Genomic DNA, 16,872 nt, shown 5'->3' with positions numbered 1-16,872 from the left:
TAATCATATTCATTTCAAAAATGAATATGAAGTGATAAAATATCCCCTAATTTTTGTGAGCAGTATATGTGTTAGCAACCTCTTCAATGGATTCTTTTATACCTTAAAGATCGAGTGGCGTTCCCTTGGGTTTTGCTAACTAGCAGTGATGATTCTGGTTCATGAGACCTCCGGGCAACACCTGGTGCAGGGGAAAGAAATGAAGCTGCATCTTTGCTTCTGGAAATGCCAAGTTTTCTCTTTAAAAGGAAGTCTGGCTTGTCCTACAGCTTATCAAACTCATTCTTTCTCTTTGCAAATAAGAAGCCTGAGATCTTAGCTACAGTTTGCTTATCACCCTCTTTCTCTTCTGAATTTCAAATATCCCTTGGTGGCCAATTAATCTATTTCTGAGAAGAAATCTAGCTTCACTTCTTTGCAGTTTAAAGCAAAATAATTTTTCAGTAGAGTAGAAAGTTCCCAGCATTCAGAGCATTTGGACATTATTTCTAAAAAAAAAAAAATCATATTGACATTTCCCGTGCTCTGTCATGTGTGGTTTTCAATTAAATTATATTCCTTGTTTGTGCACAGCTATTTTTATTTCTCTTTTCACAGAAACTTTTTGAAAAATAATGGTCTAGCATCTACTTTTCCTGATGGTTCTGGTGGCACTTTGAGTCCCTCAGGAGCACGTTTCTTTCTTGTAGCTGCGGTGGCTGTTGAGCCGTCCGCTTGTTGAACCCAGCCACTTTGATTCTCAGCGTGTTTGAGTATCTGGAAAGGGGACCTTTGTTCTTCCTGAGAGTAGAAAGTTGCTTTGCTCCTTGGAACAAGTGCCACTGTCGGTATGTAATGGCAGCTTCCTCTGCTATACTCTCCCTCAGTCAGAACGGCCTCAGCCCTAGCAGGAAATGTAACTGGAAATACGTATCTTATTCCGGCACTTGCCTCCTTCTTCACCAAATGTTAGGAGTTGGTGCTCCAGATCAAATGAGTCCTCACACTGGGCCTCCTCCAAATAGCTAGTGCACAGTGGTCTCGCTTCAGAAGTCCCTAGAAGGGAGAACAAAAACCCTGAGCATAAACATAAACCTTTTCTTTGCCTGCCACTCTGCTAGCTGCAACTTCTCTCCCTCCAGGCAAGGAGTGATGAGTGAGAACGTGGGCCCCACTGTCAGGCAGACCGCGGTTTGGCCCCCCTCTGACAAGCGTGTCATTCTCAGAACCTCAGTTTGCTCACTGAGCAAAGAAGGGTCAGGACCGCTATCAGGAGACGAGCCGTCCTAAATAGCGCTTTCCCTGTTGAAGCCACCATCCTCCAGTCTTGTCAAAACCATACATTGTCAGAAACCCAGAAAAGTAGTCTCCCAGACTTGAAGACATGGCCAGCTGCCTTAGAGCCTCCAGAAACAGCAGTGTGAACCAAATGAGGATCTGTTTAGAAGGTCAAACGGATGCATGTGTTACCAGTCACGACATCAGTCTGACAAGCACGTTCTCTCCCTGTGAAACCGGGGATGGCAGAGCATCTGAACATTATTCAGGGACCGTGGAATTGTAGAGTAATGGTTGGAATTTAGGTTGTACGTTATCTATGACTAATGGTGTCCAACCCTGACAGTCTTCAAAATGTGTCATTCCATCAGCTTCCTTTGTCGATGTTTCCGTTAAAACAACTTTCCGAGTCCTGGCCAGATAGCTCCGTTGGTTAGAGCATCATCGCCATAAGCGAAGGTTGCCTGTTCGATCCCTGGTTAAGGCACATACAGAAACAGATTGATGTTCCTGTCTGTCTGTTTGTCTCTTTCTCTCCCTTTCTCTCTCTAAAATAAAAAAATGAAATGTAAAAAAAACCAAAACCTTTTAAAATGTAAACCTTTCTTATGCAAATGACTGGCTTGTGTCAAAAAAAGTTTCAACACAATTTTTCAGTCCACAGATAAAAAAGACAAAAGAATGCCTGAGGAAGGGTTGCAAGTTAGAATAAAGCTGCTCAGTGACTTATAGAAAAATAAAAGCAAAGCCTTTGGGGTTACCTTTCCTGATGGAAAGAAATCATTTGCATCTCTACCAGACAGAAGTCATTTGCATCTTATCACTTCTGAGTCTGAGCTCTGCTCTGAGCAATAGAAATGCTGAGTCAGAGGTCCCCCCCCCCCCCCCGACTCAGCTGACCCTCAGGCAGGCTTGTTAGCGCTCTCCTGTGCCTTACTCTTTGATCGTTTATCTTAGCATTTCTGCCATGGATCCACCAGCACCCCTCTTCAGAAATGTTCATAGTCCCTTTAAGTGTAGGTCTGGCCTGGGGGTCATTCATCTCTTCCTGATATCTTTGTGTGTATCTGTTGTGATCAAGCATGTTTACAGGTTGTAAGATAGTCTATATATCTACAAGATGTTCACTTATAGGCGATGCAGCTCTGTCCTCCGACTGTCCGGCCCTTGGAGAGAAGCCCTCTGGACATATCCCTCTACCACCGCCAGCCTTGTTGCTGGCAGAATGATGCTAGGCTGTTGATAATGGTCCAGCCTGGGGCTGTGTCTTTCTTCCCCTTGGGTGGAGTTAGCTCTTTCCTTCTTTGAGAATCTTTGTAGTGTCAGACCACAGCAATCCCTGAACTGAAGGAACCAAATCAAGCCTGTCAGTGGTCAGTGCAGTAGGCATTTGGTCAGTTGTAACCTATCCTTCCTGAGTAACAGTGAGCCTGGTCCTGAATTCCCACAAGCCCAGAGAGTGGGTGGAGGGCAGGCCTCCCACCCAGAGATGAGGTGGGCCCTGAAACAAGGACGCCCACGGTGACATTGTGATTTATAATAAGATGTATATATTTGGTGTTTGTCCTTGCTGGCACAGAGCTCCTAAAACCCTTGGAACTTCTTAAGTGGTGAGAGCATAAAGGTGCCTTTTGTTGTGTTAATAACGGGACTTTTGGGCAGTACCTAAGGATAAGGGCGGGAGAGGGTTTGGAGGTTGAATCAATCACCATTGGCCAATGGTTTACTCAATCACGCCTAAGTAATGAAGCCTACCTAAAAAGAGAGAGGTTAGAGAACTTCCGGGTGGGCAAACACGTGGGGGTTTGGAGGCAGTGGGTCACCCTGAGGGGGCTTGGAGTGCCACGCCCTGTTTCCCCACACCTGGCGCTACCTGGCTATTCCTGAGTTATGTCCTTTTATCATAAACTGGTCTTTGAGTAAGTAAAGTGTTTTTCCTGCGTTCTGTGAGCTGCTCTAGCAAATTTTCAAACCCAAGGAAGGCATTGTTGGAACCTTTGACCTACAGCCAGTCGGTCAGAGGCATAGGTGGTCACCTAGACCTGCAGTCAGCATCTGAAGGGCATCTGTCGTGGGCAGTCTTGTCAGACTGAGCCCTGACCCTGTGAGAGCCGATGCTGCTATCTTCAGGTAGATCGTGTCAGAATTGAATGAATTGTAGGACACCCAGCTGGTGTAGCAGAATTGCTTGGTGGTGGGAACACCCCTTGGCCCCCTACACATACGTCGGAATTGTGATCATGACACTTCTATCCACACAGGCCTATGGGGAATGGAGGTCAGTAAGTTGCAGAGGGAGTCGAGAAGGGTCCAGATGGAGGAGAGCCAGGCCCGAGAAGACCAGGCAGCAGGGTCAAGGCAAAGCTAAGGGGCAGGAGCTGCGAGTAACCAGCAGGCAGTCCTACGCAAAGATGCTGGTGGCCAAGGTGAATGGAAAGGGCTGGTGACAGAGCTGACAACAACTAGGTGTCTCTCAGCTGCCCACGGCTTGCTCTGATCACCTGGGTAATTGGGAGAATGATCTAATTCTTTCCGCTTTTGATCTGATGGGAACGATAGACGTGACCATGCTCTGGATGAGTGGAGGAGGCAGCACGTAAACCCACGACAGACCTTCAAAACCATTAGCTCCCCTGCTTGGGACTCAGCTCTCCACCGGCCGTGGTAGCCCCTGGCTTTCTCAGACTTGAGCCAAATACCCAAGCTACTGACTGTCTCCTTGCTGAGCCCCCACATTTCAAGCCCACGTGCCATAACCTTGCCTGGGAGCAGCAGGAGGCACAGTGTGAAGCAGCTGTTCCTGTTTCTCCTCAGCCAAGGAGACTCCCCAGACAGGAGGGCAGCAGCTGCCTTTTCTGACACGATTTGTCTCGAAAGCCATGAGTTGGAATAGCACGAAGGGGCATGGCTTCTTCTTGGATTGGAGACGGCAGCTGGGAAGGCCACACCTGAATCTTCCTTTCAGCCCCACGGGCAGTGTAGGAGCATTCCCGAAACTGAGGACTGGCATCGTCAGGTTTAAGGAAACAAGGCTGCTCCAAGGGTGTCTGCAGGCATAACCCAAATGCCTGGTGATTTATAGGAAAACCAGTGTTGGTTTTGGTCCTCAAGGCCATTGGACCAGGGCTGAGCCATAAGGAGGCTGCCAGTGCTTAGGAATGGCTTCTGGGGATGGCTGTCACTCAAAGTGACTCGCTGAAGACAGCCAACACGACTGCCCTGAACATCCAGAATCGGCTCTGCTGCTAAAGCTTGTCGCACATGTCAAAACTGAAAACATAGTATTAGGTTTCTGATCTCTGCCTCAAGGACATTGTTCAGACATGGGGATAGAAGTATAAAACAAAGCTCAATGTGAGTCATGCTAAACCCTCCTGCCTCCTGCCAAAGCTCCGTTCTCAGGAGGCTTGGAAGCGATGGCAGCGTTTGCTGGTGAATAGTTAAGATGAAACTATGCTTTGTAGAGCTGTGTCCTTGCCCAGAGTGTCATGTTCCAAGTGTTATGTGCATGGGCCCTTTTAGAACAGAAAAAAATCTAGTCCAGGTTCCCTGGAAGCCTCCTTCGGTCTGTACAGAATAGAGACCCTACAAGATAACTCTCGATTCACACGGGCTAGGGGGACACGAGGAGCTCCAGGAGCAGTGAGCCGGAGTGTGTGTGGACATCCATGGGAAGCCACGGAGGGCTCCATGAGAAGAAACGAAGCAGACACGATACATTTTTCATCTGTAGTTGTCTGGGCACTTGGAAATGGATAAAGGCTGCCTGACCGATGAGGAGATTATACGTCCAGGAAAAGAAAACCATGACTTGACGAACACAGCTAATAAGGTCAGATATTTTAGTACTCAATCAACTTATACATTCTAGCCGGACCAGCTCGCCTGTCAAGCTCTTCGAGAGCCGGCATCCCCACTGGCAGGAAGGGAGTGGTTCTGCTGCACAGAGGGACTGGGAGGTCAAAAGCAATCGTGCGTAGGAAAGTGCCTGGCTAAGGGGTTCGTGTGCGCACACACTGGGAATGTAAAAAAATAAATAATGTGACCCAAACCTCGGAATCCTTAGAATTATTTTGGACAGGCAATAAATCAGAAGGAGCCAGGACTAATCTCCAGCGGAACAAGAGGGCAGCAGCGCCATGGCACCATTTGTTACGGCCGCTTTGAGAGCAGCCAGCCGTGCTATCCATTTTTTGTGACGTATTGATTCCTGTCATCCTATCTTTTGTGTCACTTAAAAATAATTTCATTTTTGTTATGTACTGTTTATTAGCTATTTCCAGGAGAACCATAGGGCTGGCTATTAAAAATCAGTCTCTTCTAACCTTAGGAAATCTTTCCAGAAAAATAGATTACTTTCACATTTAAACCACTTATTAGCCTCGTATTCTGAGGAGTTTACCATAGAGATGCATTGAGTCTAAGATCTATGAGAGCAAAGCCTCTTGGTCAACCTCTGTGACCTTAATCTGCTAGCCTGCTCTTCTTCACACCCACCTGTGATGTTTTGGTTCATGTATTATCACTGAAGAGTGTCGGCATCTCTTGGTGCCACTCAGCTTTCTGCCCCTCCTGGGCCCTGGCTGTGGAGCAGACATCCAAGAACCACCAGCCAAATGAGCAATGAACTTCACCGTTATTCCCAGCCCACCCCAAATGTTCCCTCAAATGCAAGGGTCCAGGTTCACTGTGTTGGAAAACATTCCAAGTGGGCTTCCTAACACTCATTGCAAGTACAGGCTTTTGCAACTCCCACAGCCAGGAGCGCCTCAGGATTGTGAGGGGCCTGCAGAGCGGCCATCTCCCCTTTTCCAAACCACCGCAAGCACAGCGTCCAGAGGACCGCTTCTTCCCCTGCACCCACTTACAAGTGCAGAGAGGTAACCCTGAGGCACCGCCTCCTAGGAACAGTGCTGATGGTTCCTGCCCCAAGTGTGCTGCTTGTCACTGGGCAGGACATGGCTAGGAATAAAGACACCAAGGGGCACAAGGACCAAAGAGCCTGCAGACCAGGCACAGACCTAGCCAAAGAGGGGCACGTAAGCTGGGGCTTTGCACAGAGAGATTTCATCCACTAGGAAACGAGGCCCAAAGAACTCAGGTTGCCGTCAATCCTGTTGGCAACTCACCTCCTCCTCCTCTTGGCCCTCTGCCCCTCTTTGGGAAAGGAGCATGGGTGGGAGGAAAGGACTGCCACACAGACCACAAATGTGTCCTGCAATCAAGGCTCCTTGGAGAGCGGCTAATTCCAGATTGCAGGCCGGAGGTTGTTCTAGTGAGTTTGTAATATCTGGTGTCAGAAAGCCAAGAAATGATCATAACAAATGGGCCATATCAATAGGACATCGGAGTCAACATGAACGACTCCTCTTGGCCAAAGTTGAGAAAATTTGAGCATCGAAAACAATTATGATACAATTGATTGTCATAGGTTTATATTGTAAAAAGTAGTGCATTTTAGAATATATATGAAATAAGATGTTTTGAGTGACAGTGGTAATTAATGGTTAAGTGCTTGGTGCCTGTAGTCAGACAAGCAGAGCCCACCACTCATTAATTTTGTGATCTTGGGCAAGTATTTAGACCTCCATGAAACAATATGATATGGGCTGCCTGGGGAGAGTCCTGACCCAGCTGCTTGACGCTTCAGCTGTCTGTCCAGGTAAAGAGCAAGTCCAAGACCAACCATTTCTCTGTGTCCTCCGATACCCCACCCCTCTCTGGAGTAAAATAACTGAGTAAAAAAATAAATAAATAAACCTGCTCTAAAACTTTTAATCTTCACATTATTCCTCGTATAGCTCTGAATTATTCACTCTTTTACAAGAAATTGTTTATGTATTATTTGTGTAAAAATACAATATGTGTTTTTAAGCCATGAAAGTAAAAAGTAAGTCCAAATCATTGCTTGAAAGTGTGCATAAGGTCTTGTAGAGGGCATTTGGTAAATCTTAGGGAAAACAGTGGGCACTTTAAAGCGGTACATGAGTGTGACATGCTGCAGAGGCCCTGCCAGTGTCCACGAGTGTGCATTGACTGCTGCATATTCGCGTGTTTGCCTCTGGGGCGCGGGCGCCTCTCTCGCCTTCCCTGCTGCTTTCCAGCACCCAGAACCCTGTTCAGAACACGGTGGGGACTCCGTCCGCATTCAGTGAAAGTATGAACAATCTGATGAATAAATGAGTCTCAGGCTAACTCTTGCAGATGGTCAGGTGGAGGAGTGAGCATCGGGGTAAGCTTTAACCTCCCACATGGTCTCAGGTGCAGAGCAGACAGCCGTGGCCGCAGCTGAGGGAGGGGAACGCCCGGGGCTGCTCAGCCAGGCCCAGGCACACTGAGGGAGCGCTTGGCCCAGGCCCCTGAGCGAGGCGTCTGGTACAGGAGCTCTTTCAGGTCTTTTTTTTTTTTTTTTTTTTTAACCACTGTTACTGAAGTCCTGACTGGGGTTGCACCGCAGATCCAATGATGGACTTCATGGCGCTTATTCCAAGGAAGTGCTAGCTTGATACCCAGCACCGCCCAGGAGGGTGGGCAGGAGGGGCAGGCCCTTGGCTCAACCCAGGTATCCGTCAGACCCAGCACTGCCCAGGAGGGTGGGCAGGAGCGACGGGCCCTTGGCTCAGCCCAGGTATCCGTCAGACCCAGCACCGCCCAGGAGGGTGGGCAGGAGGGCGGGCCCTTGGCTCAGCCCAGGTATCCGTCAGACCCAGCACCGCCCAGGAGGGTGGGCAGGAGGGCGGGCCCTTGGCTCAGCCCAGGTATCCGTCAGGCCCAGCACCGCCCAGGAGGGTGGGCAGGAGGGGCCGGCCATTGGCTCAGCGCAGGTATCCGTCAGGACCAGCACCGCCCAGGAGGGTGGGCAGGAGGGGCCGGCCATTGGCTCAGCCCAGGTATCCGTCATGCCCAGCACCGCCCAGGAGGGTGGGCAGGAGGGGCCGGCCATTGGCTCAGCGCAGGTATCCGTCAGGCCCAGCACCGCCCAGGAGGGTGGGCAGGAGGGGCCGGCCATTGGCTCAGCCCAGGTATCCGTCAGGCCCAGCACCGCCCAGGAGGGTGGGCAGGAGGGGCCGGCCGTTGGCTCAGCGCAGGTATCCGTCAGGCCCAGCACCGCCCAGGAGGGTGGGCAGGAGGGGCCGGCCGTTGGCTCAGCGCAGGTATCCGTCAGGCCCAGCACCGCCCAGGAGGGTGGGCAGGAGGGGCGGGCCCTTGGCTCAGCGCAGGTATCCGTCAGGCCCAGCACCGCCCAGGAGGGTGGGCAGGAGGGCGGGCCCTTGGCTCAGCGCAGGTATCCGTCAGGCCCAGCATCGCCCAGGAGGGTGGGCAGGAGGGGCCGGCCATTGGCTCAGTGCAGGTATCCGTCAGGCCCAGCACCGCCCAGGAGGGTGGGCAGGAGGGGCCGGCCGTTGGCTCAGCCCAGGTATCCGTCAGGCCCAGCACCGCCCAGGAGGGTGGGCAGGAGGGCGGGCCCTTGGCTCAGCCCAGGTATCCGTCAGGCCCAGCACCGCCCAGGAGGGTGGGCAGGAGGGCGGGCCCTTGGCTCAGCCCAGGTATCCGTCAGGACCAGCGCTGCCCCTGGCTGCTCCCAACACTGGGGAGGCCCAGGAAAATAGAGCAGTCAGCTCGCCCTGGTGAAAGTCTCACTCCTACATACCTGAGAACTGCTATTAAAAAAAAAAAAAGAAATAAAAGAAAAAAAAGGGCCAGGACTCTCCAGCCCATCTCCTTCTTATTTCTCCATTCTGGGTAGAAGTTTACAAATTCCAAGGATAGTCTTAGAAAAGGGGGCGAAGCTGCTGGCTTGGGGGGAAAGCTGCCTGATATATTACAAATCCATTATGTTATTGAAATGAGTTTGAAAAGTTATTTGTCAAGAAGATTCATAGGCCAAAGTCTCCACCCTGGCTAACTGTCGCCTTCACCCTTCCTCACTCTCCAGGTGACCTTGTACAAGAGCTCCGACACGGAGGACTTCGGGTTCAGTGTGGCAGACGGCCTGCTGGAGAAAGGAGTGTATGTCAAAAATATTCGCCCGGCTGGGCCAGGAGATCTTGGTGGCTTAAAGCCCTATGACAGGCTCTTGCAGGTAAGACCACAGGTGGAATTTTAATTAATCTAACTCTTCTAAGTCTTACTTGACCAATGTCCACCCATCCTCCTTTGCCTCAAGACTAGATTAAGATAGAAGCTTTTCCTTTGGTAAAATTGATCAATTATTGAAATCGCCTGTTTCGCTGCATATATTCTCCAGCAGATTGCACACTTCTTGAGAACGGAGCTTGTACCTTATTCTCTTCCCATTGGCCGTTGTACAGTGCTTGATGTCTCAGCACCTAACAGTGTCTGAAACCACAAAGCTGAACCTTGTTTACTTAATGGAGTCCTGTTGTGGTCAGGTGCAGTTTCATTGAGAAAAGCAAATTCTTATGTACAGTTTTTAGGAAGAACATTTTTCAGAAAAAGGAAAAGATTGACATCAGTCTTAAAAATGGAATAAGTCTATCACCAAACAACTGATTTTCAAAGCATAAGGCTGCACAGAGGTGTGCTCACTGAAGCAAGTGGTCATTGATCAATTAGATACTTTTAAAACCCATTCTGGTGATCATTTGTGCCATGGCAATGGAACGATTTATCTTGTCCTAGAAGTATGGGACACTTTTATCTTCTGTAGATACTTCTATATGTGATGAATGAATAACTATGGACAGGTTAGTTACACTCTAAGAGTGTCTTCCAATCCATAAACCAGAGCTGTACCAACTTTCACGCAAGTTGAGGCTATGAAAGTAGACCGGATTCAGACTGTGAAGAGCCTTGAATGTCGTGATAAAGCTCCGGGACTTTATTCTGGAAATATATTAATTTTGTAAGCAGAATGACATAATTTATAATTTAGAAAAAGATGCAATAGTATCATTGATGCGTTGCAGTAGGTAGGAAAGGGGGAGGTCACGGGAAAGGAGCCGAGGTGGGTGTGGGTAAGACAGCTGCATCACATCTGAGTATTTAACGCCTTCAGCACATCCTGGTAGAGCTGTCTGGGAGGCAGTTTGGATTTGCTGCTCAAAAGAGACATTAGAGCCAGAGCTAAACGTTAAGGTACTGAAGGTGTGGGTTTGGCTAAAGTTGCCTATGGCAGACTTTCGACTTACGGTAATAAAGAGAGGAGAACCAAGGGTAGGAGTCTGAGGAAAACAAACTTTAAAGGACTGGAAGAGGTAAAGGCAGGGAAGGACTGAAAGCAAGCAGTTCAAATGGTAAGAGGATCAAAACAATGTAGTGCTCGAGGAGCCGAGGAGGGAGAGTTTTAAGGATAAGTAGGTGTCAAGAGCAGCCAATGCTGAAGGCCAAAGGGAATGACCTGAGACACCGTTCCTCTATTGAACAATAGGGTCACTTGTAAATATAAGGGGTCAGGTCAAGTTGAGAAGAGAATAGAAAGTCAAGGAGTGGATGCAGCATGTATGCTTTAAAAACTTCTGATGGTGAAGATAATGACAGCAGACGAGTGCATGGGCACACTGAGGAGGGGGTGGGCTCACTTAAGAGGGACAGTTCAGCAGCATGGTCAAGAGCACCAGCTTTGGAATCAACCAGACTGTCTGAGATCACATCCCAGCTCAACCACTTACCAACTGCTTAAGGCAAATCTCTTAACCACTCTGTACCTCACTTTCCTCATCTGGAAATTGGGGCTAATATTCAGCACTTGGAGCACCAGCCATGAGCCTCAATGAGGCAGTCTGTTTGACACAGGGATGTTGTTTGTTTCTTGTTTTCAGGGGCATTAAAATTTAGCAGCAGAGACTATGTGAGCCATTAAGCAAGCTTGTCATAGTAGGGTCAAAGCAGGGAGAGACTTCTCTGTATAGGTACTGGTTTAAGTACCTTCAAGACAACCAGTTATACCTAAAGTGTTACTCTGGGTTCTGGGTATTATTTTTATGAATATAACAGTAATTCAAAATGGCTCTTCTTGACCTTTCAGGTTAATCATGTCCGAACGAGAGACTTTGACTGCTGCCTTGTTGTGCCCCTCATCGCAGAATCCGGGAACAAGCTGGACCTGGTTATTAGTAGAAACCCACTGGCTTCACAGAAATCTATAGAACAGACTCTCCCGGGAGAATGGAATGAACAGAACAGTGCTTTTTTCCAACAGCCTAGCCATGGTGGTAATTTGGAGATTCGAGAACCCACTAATACATTATAGCAACGCTTTTTATAAAGCAGGACAAAAGACAATATCTACATGGTGCTAAAAAAAAATCCCTTTGAGATGTCTGTGACATTTGAAGCACAGATAATCACATGGCATTAACTGCAAGCACAGGGGTCTTTTAAATCTCTCTCATGGCTCATGTTCACTTCCCTTTTCAAGTAGAAGAGGTTTCTTTTCTGGTGACCACTATGTACATGGCAAAGGATTCCCTGCCAGGCCCAATGGTAGAGACAAAGAAAAATAGGTAGGCCATCCCTCCCACAGTTAATGAGCATCGGGGGAAAATTTTTACAAGTTCATCTTCCTATCACTTTTTGAAAAATGTCTGTTTAAAAATAATTCTCTATGATAATTTCCTTCCTTCACTTTGAAATCAGTTTCTTACTATGAAGTCATTAATGTAAGAACTTGACCAACAAGGCTTTTCACAAAGCTGGCTCTACTAGGGGACCTCGAGTTTGGTGGCTGCTGGGACTGCTGCTAGGGGAGGGGTACAGGGATCAAATTATCATAAAATGTTTCAGCGATGATGCACGTAGGAGACCATAATAGGTGGTGGTAACTGTTTTGCCCAAGTATAGGAATGATTTTATCTAAGATGTATGCTATTCCCTATGCAACAAATGATCAAACAGGATATGTCTTGTGACCTGTTGTTTTTCTTTTTAAGGACACATTTTAGCTGAAATTCTCTGATAATGAATTAGAGTGTTTAGTAACTCTAAGACTTAGTTATCTTATATTTTAAATTCAACACTAAGAATTTAAGAATGAAGTCTATTAAAATGAGGTTTATCTGACTGATAGGCAAATCAAACTCGTCTTGCTTGACATGTTTTAAAAACTGGTTCTATAGAGGGGTGTACAGCAACCGTACTTAAAGATGACACTGGACTGTCTTGTTCTGAGCCATGCCACTTACTGAAATTGTAAATACATTTCTCACAAAATGCATTGCCAATTATTGCCATCCCTCAAAGCAATAAATTGTGACAGTTGCATTTAATGTTTGCCAGCAACTGTTTTCATTTGTTCAGATATTTTGAATAGTAACACTAATAACTGTTATTTGGTGAATATTAAAAAAATAGATCTGTATATTGACTGTAGAATCTCCACATCGAAACAATTATTTTCCAAACATTTCCATTTTGGTCAAGAATTCAAACCACCACTTAGATGAAACATTTGAACACTGTGTCCTTGTTTAAGGAAAAAGTTCACCTTTCTTTTTTTTGCAAAGGAATATATTCATTCATATTTCAGGACCGCCAGGGCAAGAAAGTATAAAGCAGAATCATGTTAAGAAAAAAAGATCATGAGTCACTTAAATATGTATTTTTATTTGTAACAAACAAGTATTAAACTGTAAAGTATTTTTGTACAAATTTAATACTTTAATAGCATGGTATTTATCGTCTATGTATGGTTTTGGGGAATTCAAAATTGTTGCAAATATTTGTATGAAAAAAAAAAAAAAACCTCTACCAAACAGAATAAACAGTGATTTTAAAAAGCCATAAAATATGACATGCATTTTTTTTAGTGCTTTAATGAATTTTCATGTTCTAGAATAAGCCTTACAGAAATTTAAAGCTACATAATTTTTTAAAGGGGGAAAGCTTAGCCATAATGGAAGAGTGGGAAGAGCATGAAATCAGATCTGGATTTAAACTCAGGCTCATTGATGGTATGAAATTTACTGGGAGTCAGTTTCCCTACCTGTGATACCAAAGGTCATGTCTGCACTCCAGGACTGGTGTGAGGACCAGATGAGAAATGCGTGTGAAAGGGCCAAAAGCCGCCTGTAGACCAGAACCCGCCCAAGACTAATGGCATATTTATTTCAGGTGACAACATCTGCCCTCAGAGAACATTACATGTGTTCCATGAAATACATTTACATAAACTTAAAAATGTACAAATTTTAATTATCTCTTCTTTTAATGAAACAAACTGCACCTACAGCCCCAACACTTTCATATTTGCAGATTGTCTTGCAGACCTTGTAAATTCAGAGGTACAAGACAAGGCTGTCCGTTCTCACCATTTCTATTTAACAGTTTACTAGAAGATCTAGCCAGGGCAGTAAGACAAGAAAATGAAATAAAAGGCACCAAGATATGAAAGGAAGAAATAAAACTATCTCTATTTGCAGATGATATAAAAACTTGTGCTTCAAAGGACACCATAAAGAAAGTGAAAACAAATCCACAAAATGCAAAAATATTTTGCAGATATGGTTTCGAAGAAGGGACGTCTACATAGAATATATAAAAAAACTTGTATCTCAATAATAAAAAGAAATATATCCCAATTTAAAAATGGGCAAAAGATCTAAATAGATATATCTCATGAAGACATATAAATGGCCAATAAGCACGTGAAAAGATGACCAACATAGGGAAATACAAATCAAAACCACAATGAAACACCACTTTACACCCACTAGATGGCTATAATCAAGAAGTCAGAGAGTAATGGCGGGGTAGGAAGTGATACCGATAAATCTCCCCCAAAACTCAACAAGATCTTCAACCAGAAACAGAAAAACCTATCCTTGGAGCCTCCAGATGTTTCGCAATACACCCGAAGGTATGGTCGAGCAAAAAATTGGCTAAATATATAACCAAACCCCAAAGGAAATAGGGAGTAAGAAATGCTCCGCCTTCCTCACTAACCTAAACAGGGCGGCTTTCTCTGGGATCCGTGAATATAGAAACTGAGGCGGGCAAAGGGGGTGAATAGATCCAGGCCACGGCACAAACGGCCGAACCAGGCTGTGGCACGGAGATCCAAGCTGAGGAAAAACTGATCCTGTGGCAACCCGGGCAATGCAAGCTAACACTCACGCCAAACCCAAACAAAGAAAGACAAGCAGGGCAGCCCGATCACCTGGTCGGCGCGCGCAGATAGTGGGCGAGAGATTTCTTCCTAAGCCCCGGGAGTGGGTGCCCGTGTTACCCCACAGAGAGGCAGAGTCAGAGGCCTTTGTGTGGGCCGAAAGTGGAATCTCTGGGCAGCCCCAGCGCCCTGGGAAAGCCGTGCATGGGAGGGAGCGAGAACTAATTCAAACGGTGGAACTTTTCCGTGCTGGTAAGGGATTCACTCAGAGGGAAACGCGGCCGGCCTCATATCCTGGTCTGCACGCGCAGATAGTGAGCGAGAGATTCGTCCGAGTGCCTCGGCAGTGTGCGCCCGTGTTTTCGCACAGAGGGGCAGAGTCAGGGGCCTTTGTGTGGGCCAAAGCGGAATCTCGGGCTGCCCCAGCGCCTTGCAAAAGCCGCGCACGGGGACGGAGCGAGAGCCAATTCCAACGCTGCAACTTTTCCATGCAGTTGGGGGTTTCACTCAGAGTGTGAGACTGCTGGCCGGATATCCTGGTCTGCGCGCGCAGATAGTGAGCAAGAGTTTCCTCCAAGCGCCCCGGAAGTGGGCGCCCGCCTGTGTTACCGGACAGAGTGTCAGAGCCAAAGGTCTTTGAGTGGGCGGAAACCCCGCCTGATTATGCTAGCAGCTCTGACTGACTGAGCCTTACCCAGAGCCCTGTGCTGAGTGGAAATAGAGTGGGGAGTTGCCATCTCTTTGAGCCTCTTACTATCCAGGCAGAGGCAGCAGCAACACCATAGCTGGATTATCAGGCTACTAATTGAGGAAGGAAAGACTAGGAGAAAGGCTCCAGGAACACGGACTCTCTCACTGTCGGAGCCTATAAATGCTAATGAGCCTCGACTGCCAACAAGACTAAAGCACAATTCATGACATCGCCATAGAGACTTATCAACTGCAAACCTCTACCTGAGCGTGCCAAAGGGGCAGAACCCGGGGTACAGAGTCACCGACCAGGAGGAGGGAGAGAAAAGAAAATGCAAGAAGATAACCTCTCAAAATCAAGAATAATCTGCAGACTTTATAACCTATCCCATTTTATTATATTTGTTCATTTGTTTCTCTTATCTTCATTCTTGATACTTTTTTTCCTCCTCTAATTTGGCCGATTAACTCTCTGCCGGTCTTACTCTCTCCTCTCCTTGAACTACACTACCCATAAGTGTTACATCTCCCATTATCTTTTCTCTTCTCTTCCTTTCTCTCTATGAGGGTTGCACTCCAAAACCCTTAACTCTCTCTCTCTCTCTCTTTTCTTTTTTCTTCTTTTAGTGGTTTCCTCTTTTTTTCTCTCTTTCTTTTCTCCCTCTATATTAGTTTCTTCCTTTCTCCATTACATCTCCTCTCATTCAAACCTCAATAACAAACAAATTATCTTATCTGGGACTCAAACTTATGTTTGTGGCATTTTGGGGGGTTTTTACTTCACCTTTTTAACTCACTAGCAGTGCTCCCATCCCTGGCTCTCCATTTTATCTAGTTCTTCTTCCACTAAATACAATAGTAATTTTTTAATTTGTTCCCCCATTTTTCTGTTTTCCTCTTATTCCTCTCATCATAACTCTTAGTCAACCAACACCTAAAAGCAAATCATTTTATTCTTGACCCAAATTTTTTCCTTATTTGCTTTTTGTGGGTCCATACCCCCTTCTTTTTTTTTTTTTTTTTTGCCCCTATATTACTTTTCCCCAATTCAGGCCCTCCATTACAGGCATTGTTTGTTATAATTCACAGTTCACCACAAGATTTTCTCAAGAAAGAGGGGAGAGGAGAGGAGAGGAAAAAAGGAGGGGGGGAATAATTTCCTTTTTTTAAAATTTTTATTTTATTTTATTTTTCTTTATTTCATTATTAATTTTTTTTTAAAAAACAACTCTTTTCGATTTTTTATTTTTTTAACTTTTTATTCTTTATTAAATCTCATTAATACTATCAACAAAACCACCCTCAGATGCCATTAAGGAAGAGAAAATCGAATACCATGGATACAAAAGAAAGAGAGGTAACACTGCTAGATGAGGAAAAATCTATGGAGAAAAAATTTAATATATTGGAAACCTTGGAGCTAAATGACAGAGAATTCAAGATAGAAATCCTAAAAATCCTCCGAGATATATAAGAAAACACAGAAAGGCAATTTAGAGAGCTCAGAAAACAACTTAATGAACACAAAGAATATATGTCCAAGGAAATTGAAACTATAAAAACAAATCAAACAGAGATGAAAAACTCAATTCACGAGCTGAAAACTGAAGTAACAAGCTTAGCTAATAGAACAGGTCAGATAGAAGAGAGGATTAGTGAAATAGAAGACAAGCAACTTGAGGCACAACAGAGAGAATAAGAAAGACTCAAAAATTAAAAAAAAATGAGATAGCCCTACAAGAATTATCTGACTCCATCAAAAAGAATAACATAAGAATAATAGGTATACCAGAGGGAGAAGAGAGAGAAAATGGAATGGAGAACATACTCAAACAAATAATAGATGAGAACTTCCCAAG

General features: G+C 45.8%; 1 protein-coding gene across 11 annotated transcripts in view; it reads left to right on the top strand.

Annotated features, from left to right (window-relative positions):
- GRIP1 (glutamate receptor interacting protein 1) overlaps positions 1-13,224 on the top strand; it is a 718,500-nt gene extending 705,276 nt beyond the window's left edge. For all 11 annotated transcript variants that reach the window (XM_066369047.1, XM_066369049.1, XM_066369051.1 and 8 more), the window contains 2 exons: positions 9,194-9,340; positions 11,246-13,224. In XM_066369047.1, coding sequence (XP_066225144.1) covers positions 9,194-9,340; positions 11,246-11,470 — 372 coding nt within the window. In that variant the 3' untranslated portion in view covers positions 11,471-13,224. The remainder of the gene's footprint in view (positions 1-9,193; positions 9,341-11,245) is intronic.
- Positions 13,225-16,872: the final 3,648 nt, after the last annotated feature.

This window comes from Saccopteryx leptura, chromosome 2, assembly GCF_036850995.1.
Source record: "Saccopteryx leptura isolate mSacLep1 chromosome 2, mSacLep1_pri_phased_curated, whole genome shotgun sequence".
In the NCBI taxonomy this organism is placed as follows: Eukaryota; Metazoa; Chordata; class Mammalia; order Chiroptera; family Emballonuridae; genus Saccopteryx; species Saccopteryx leptura.
Note: the sequence above shows the minus strand (reverse complement) of the source record. Positions and strands in the feature narration are given on the sequence as shown.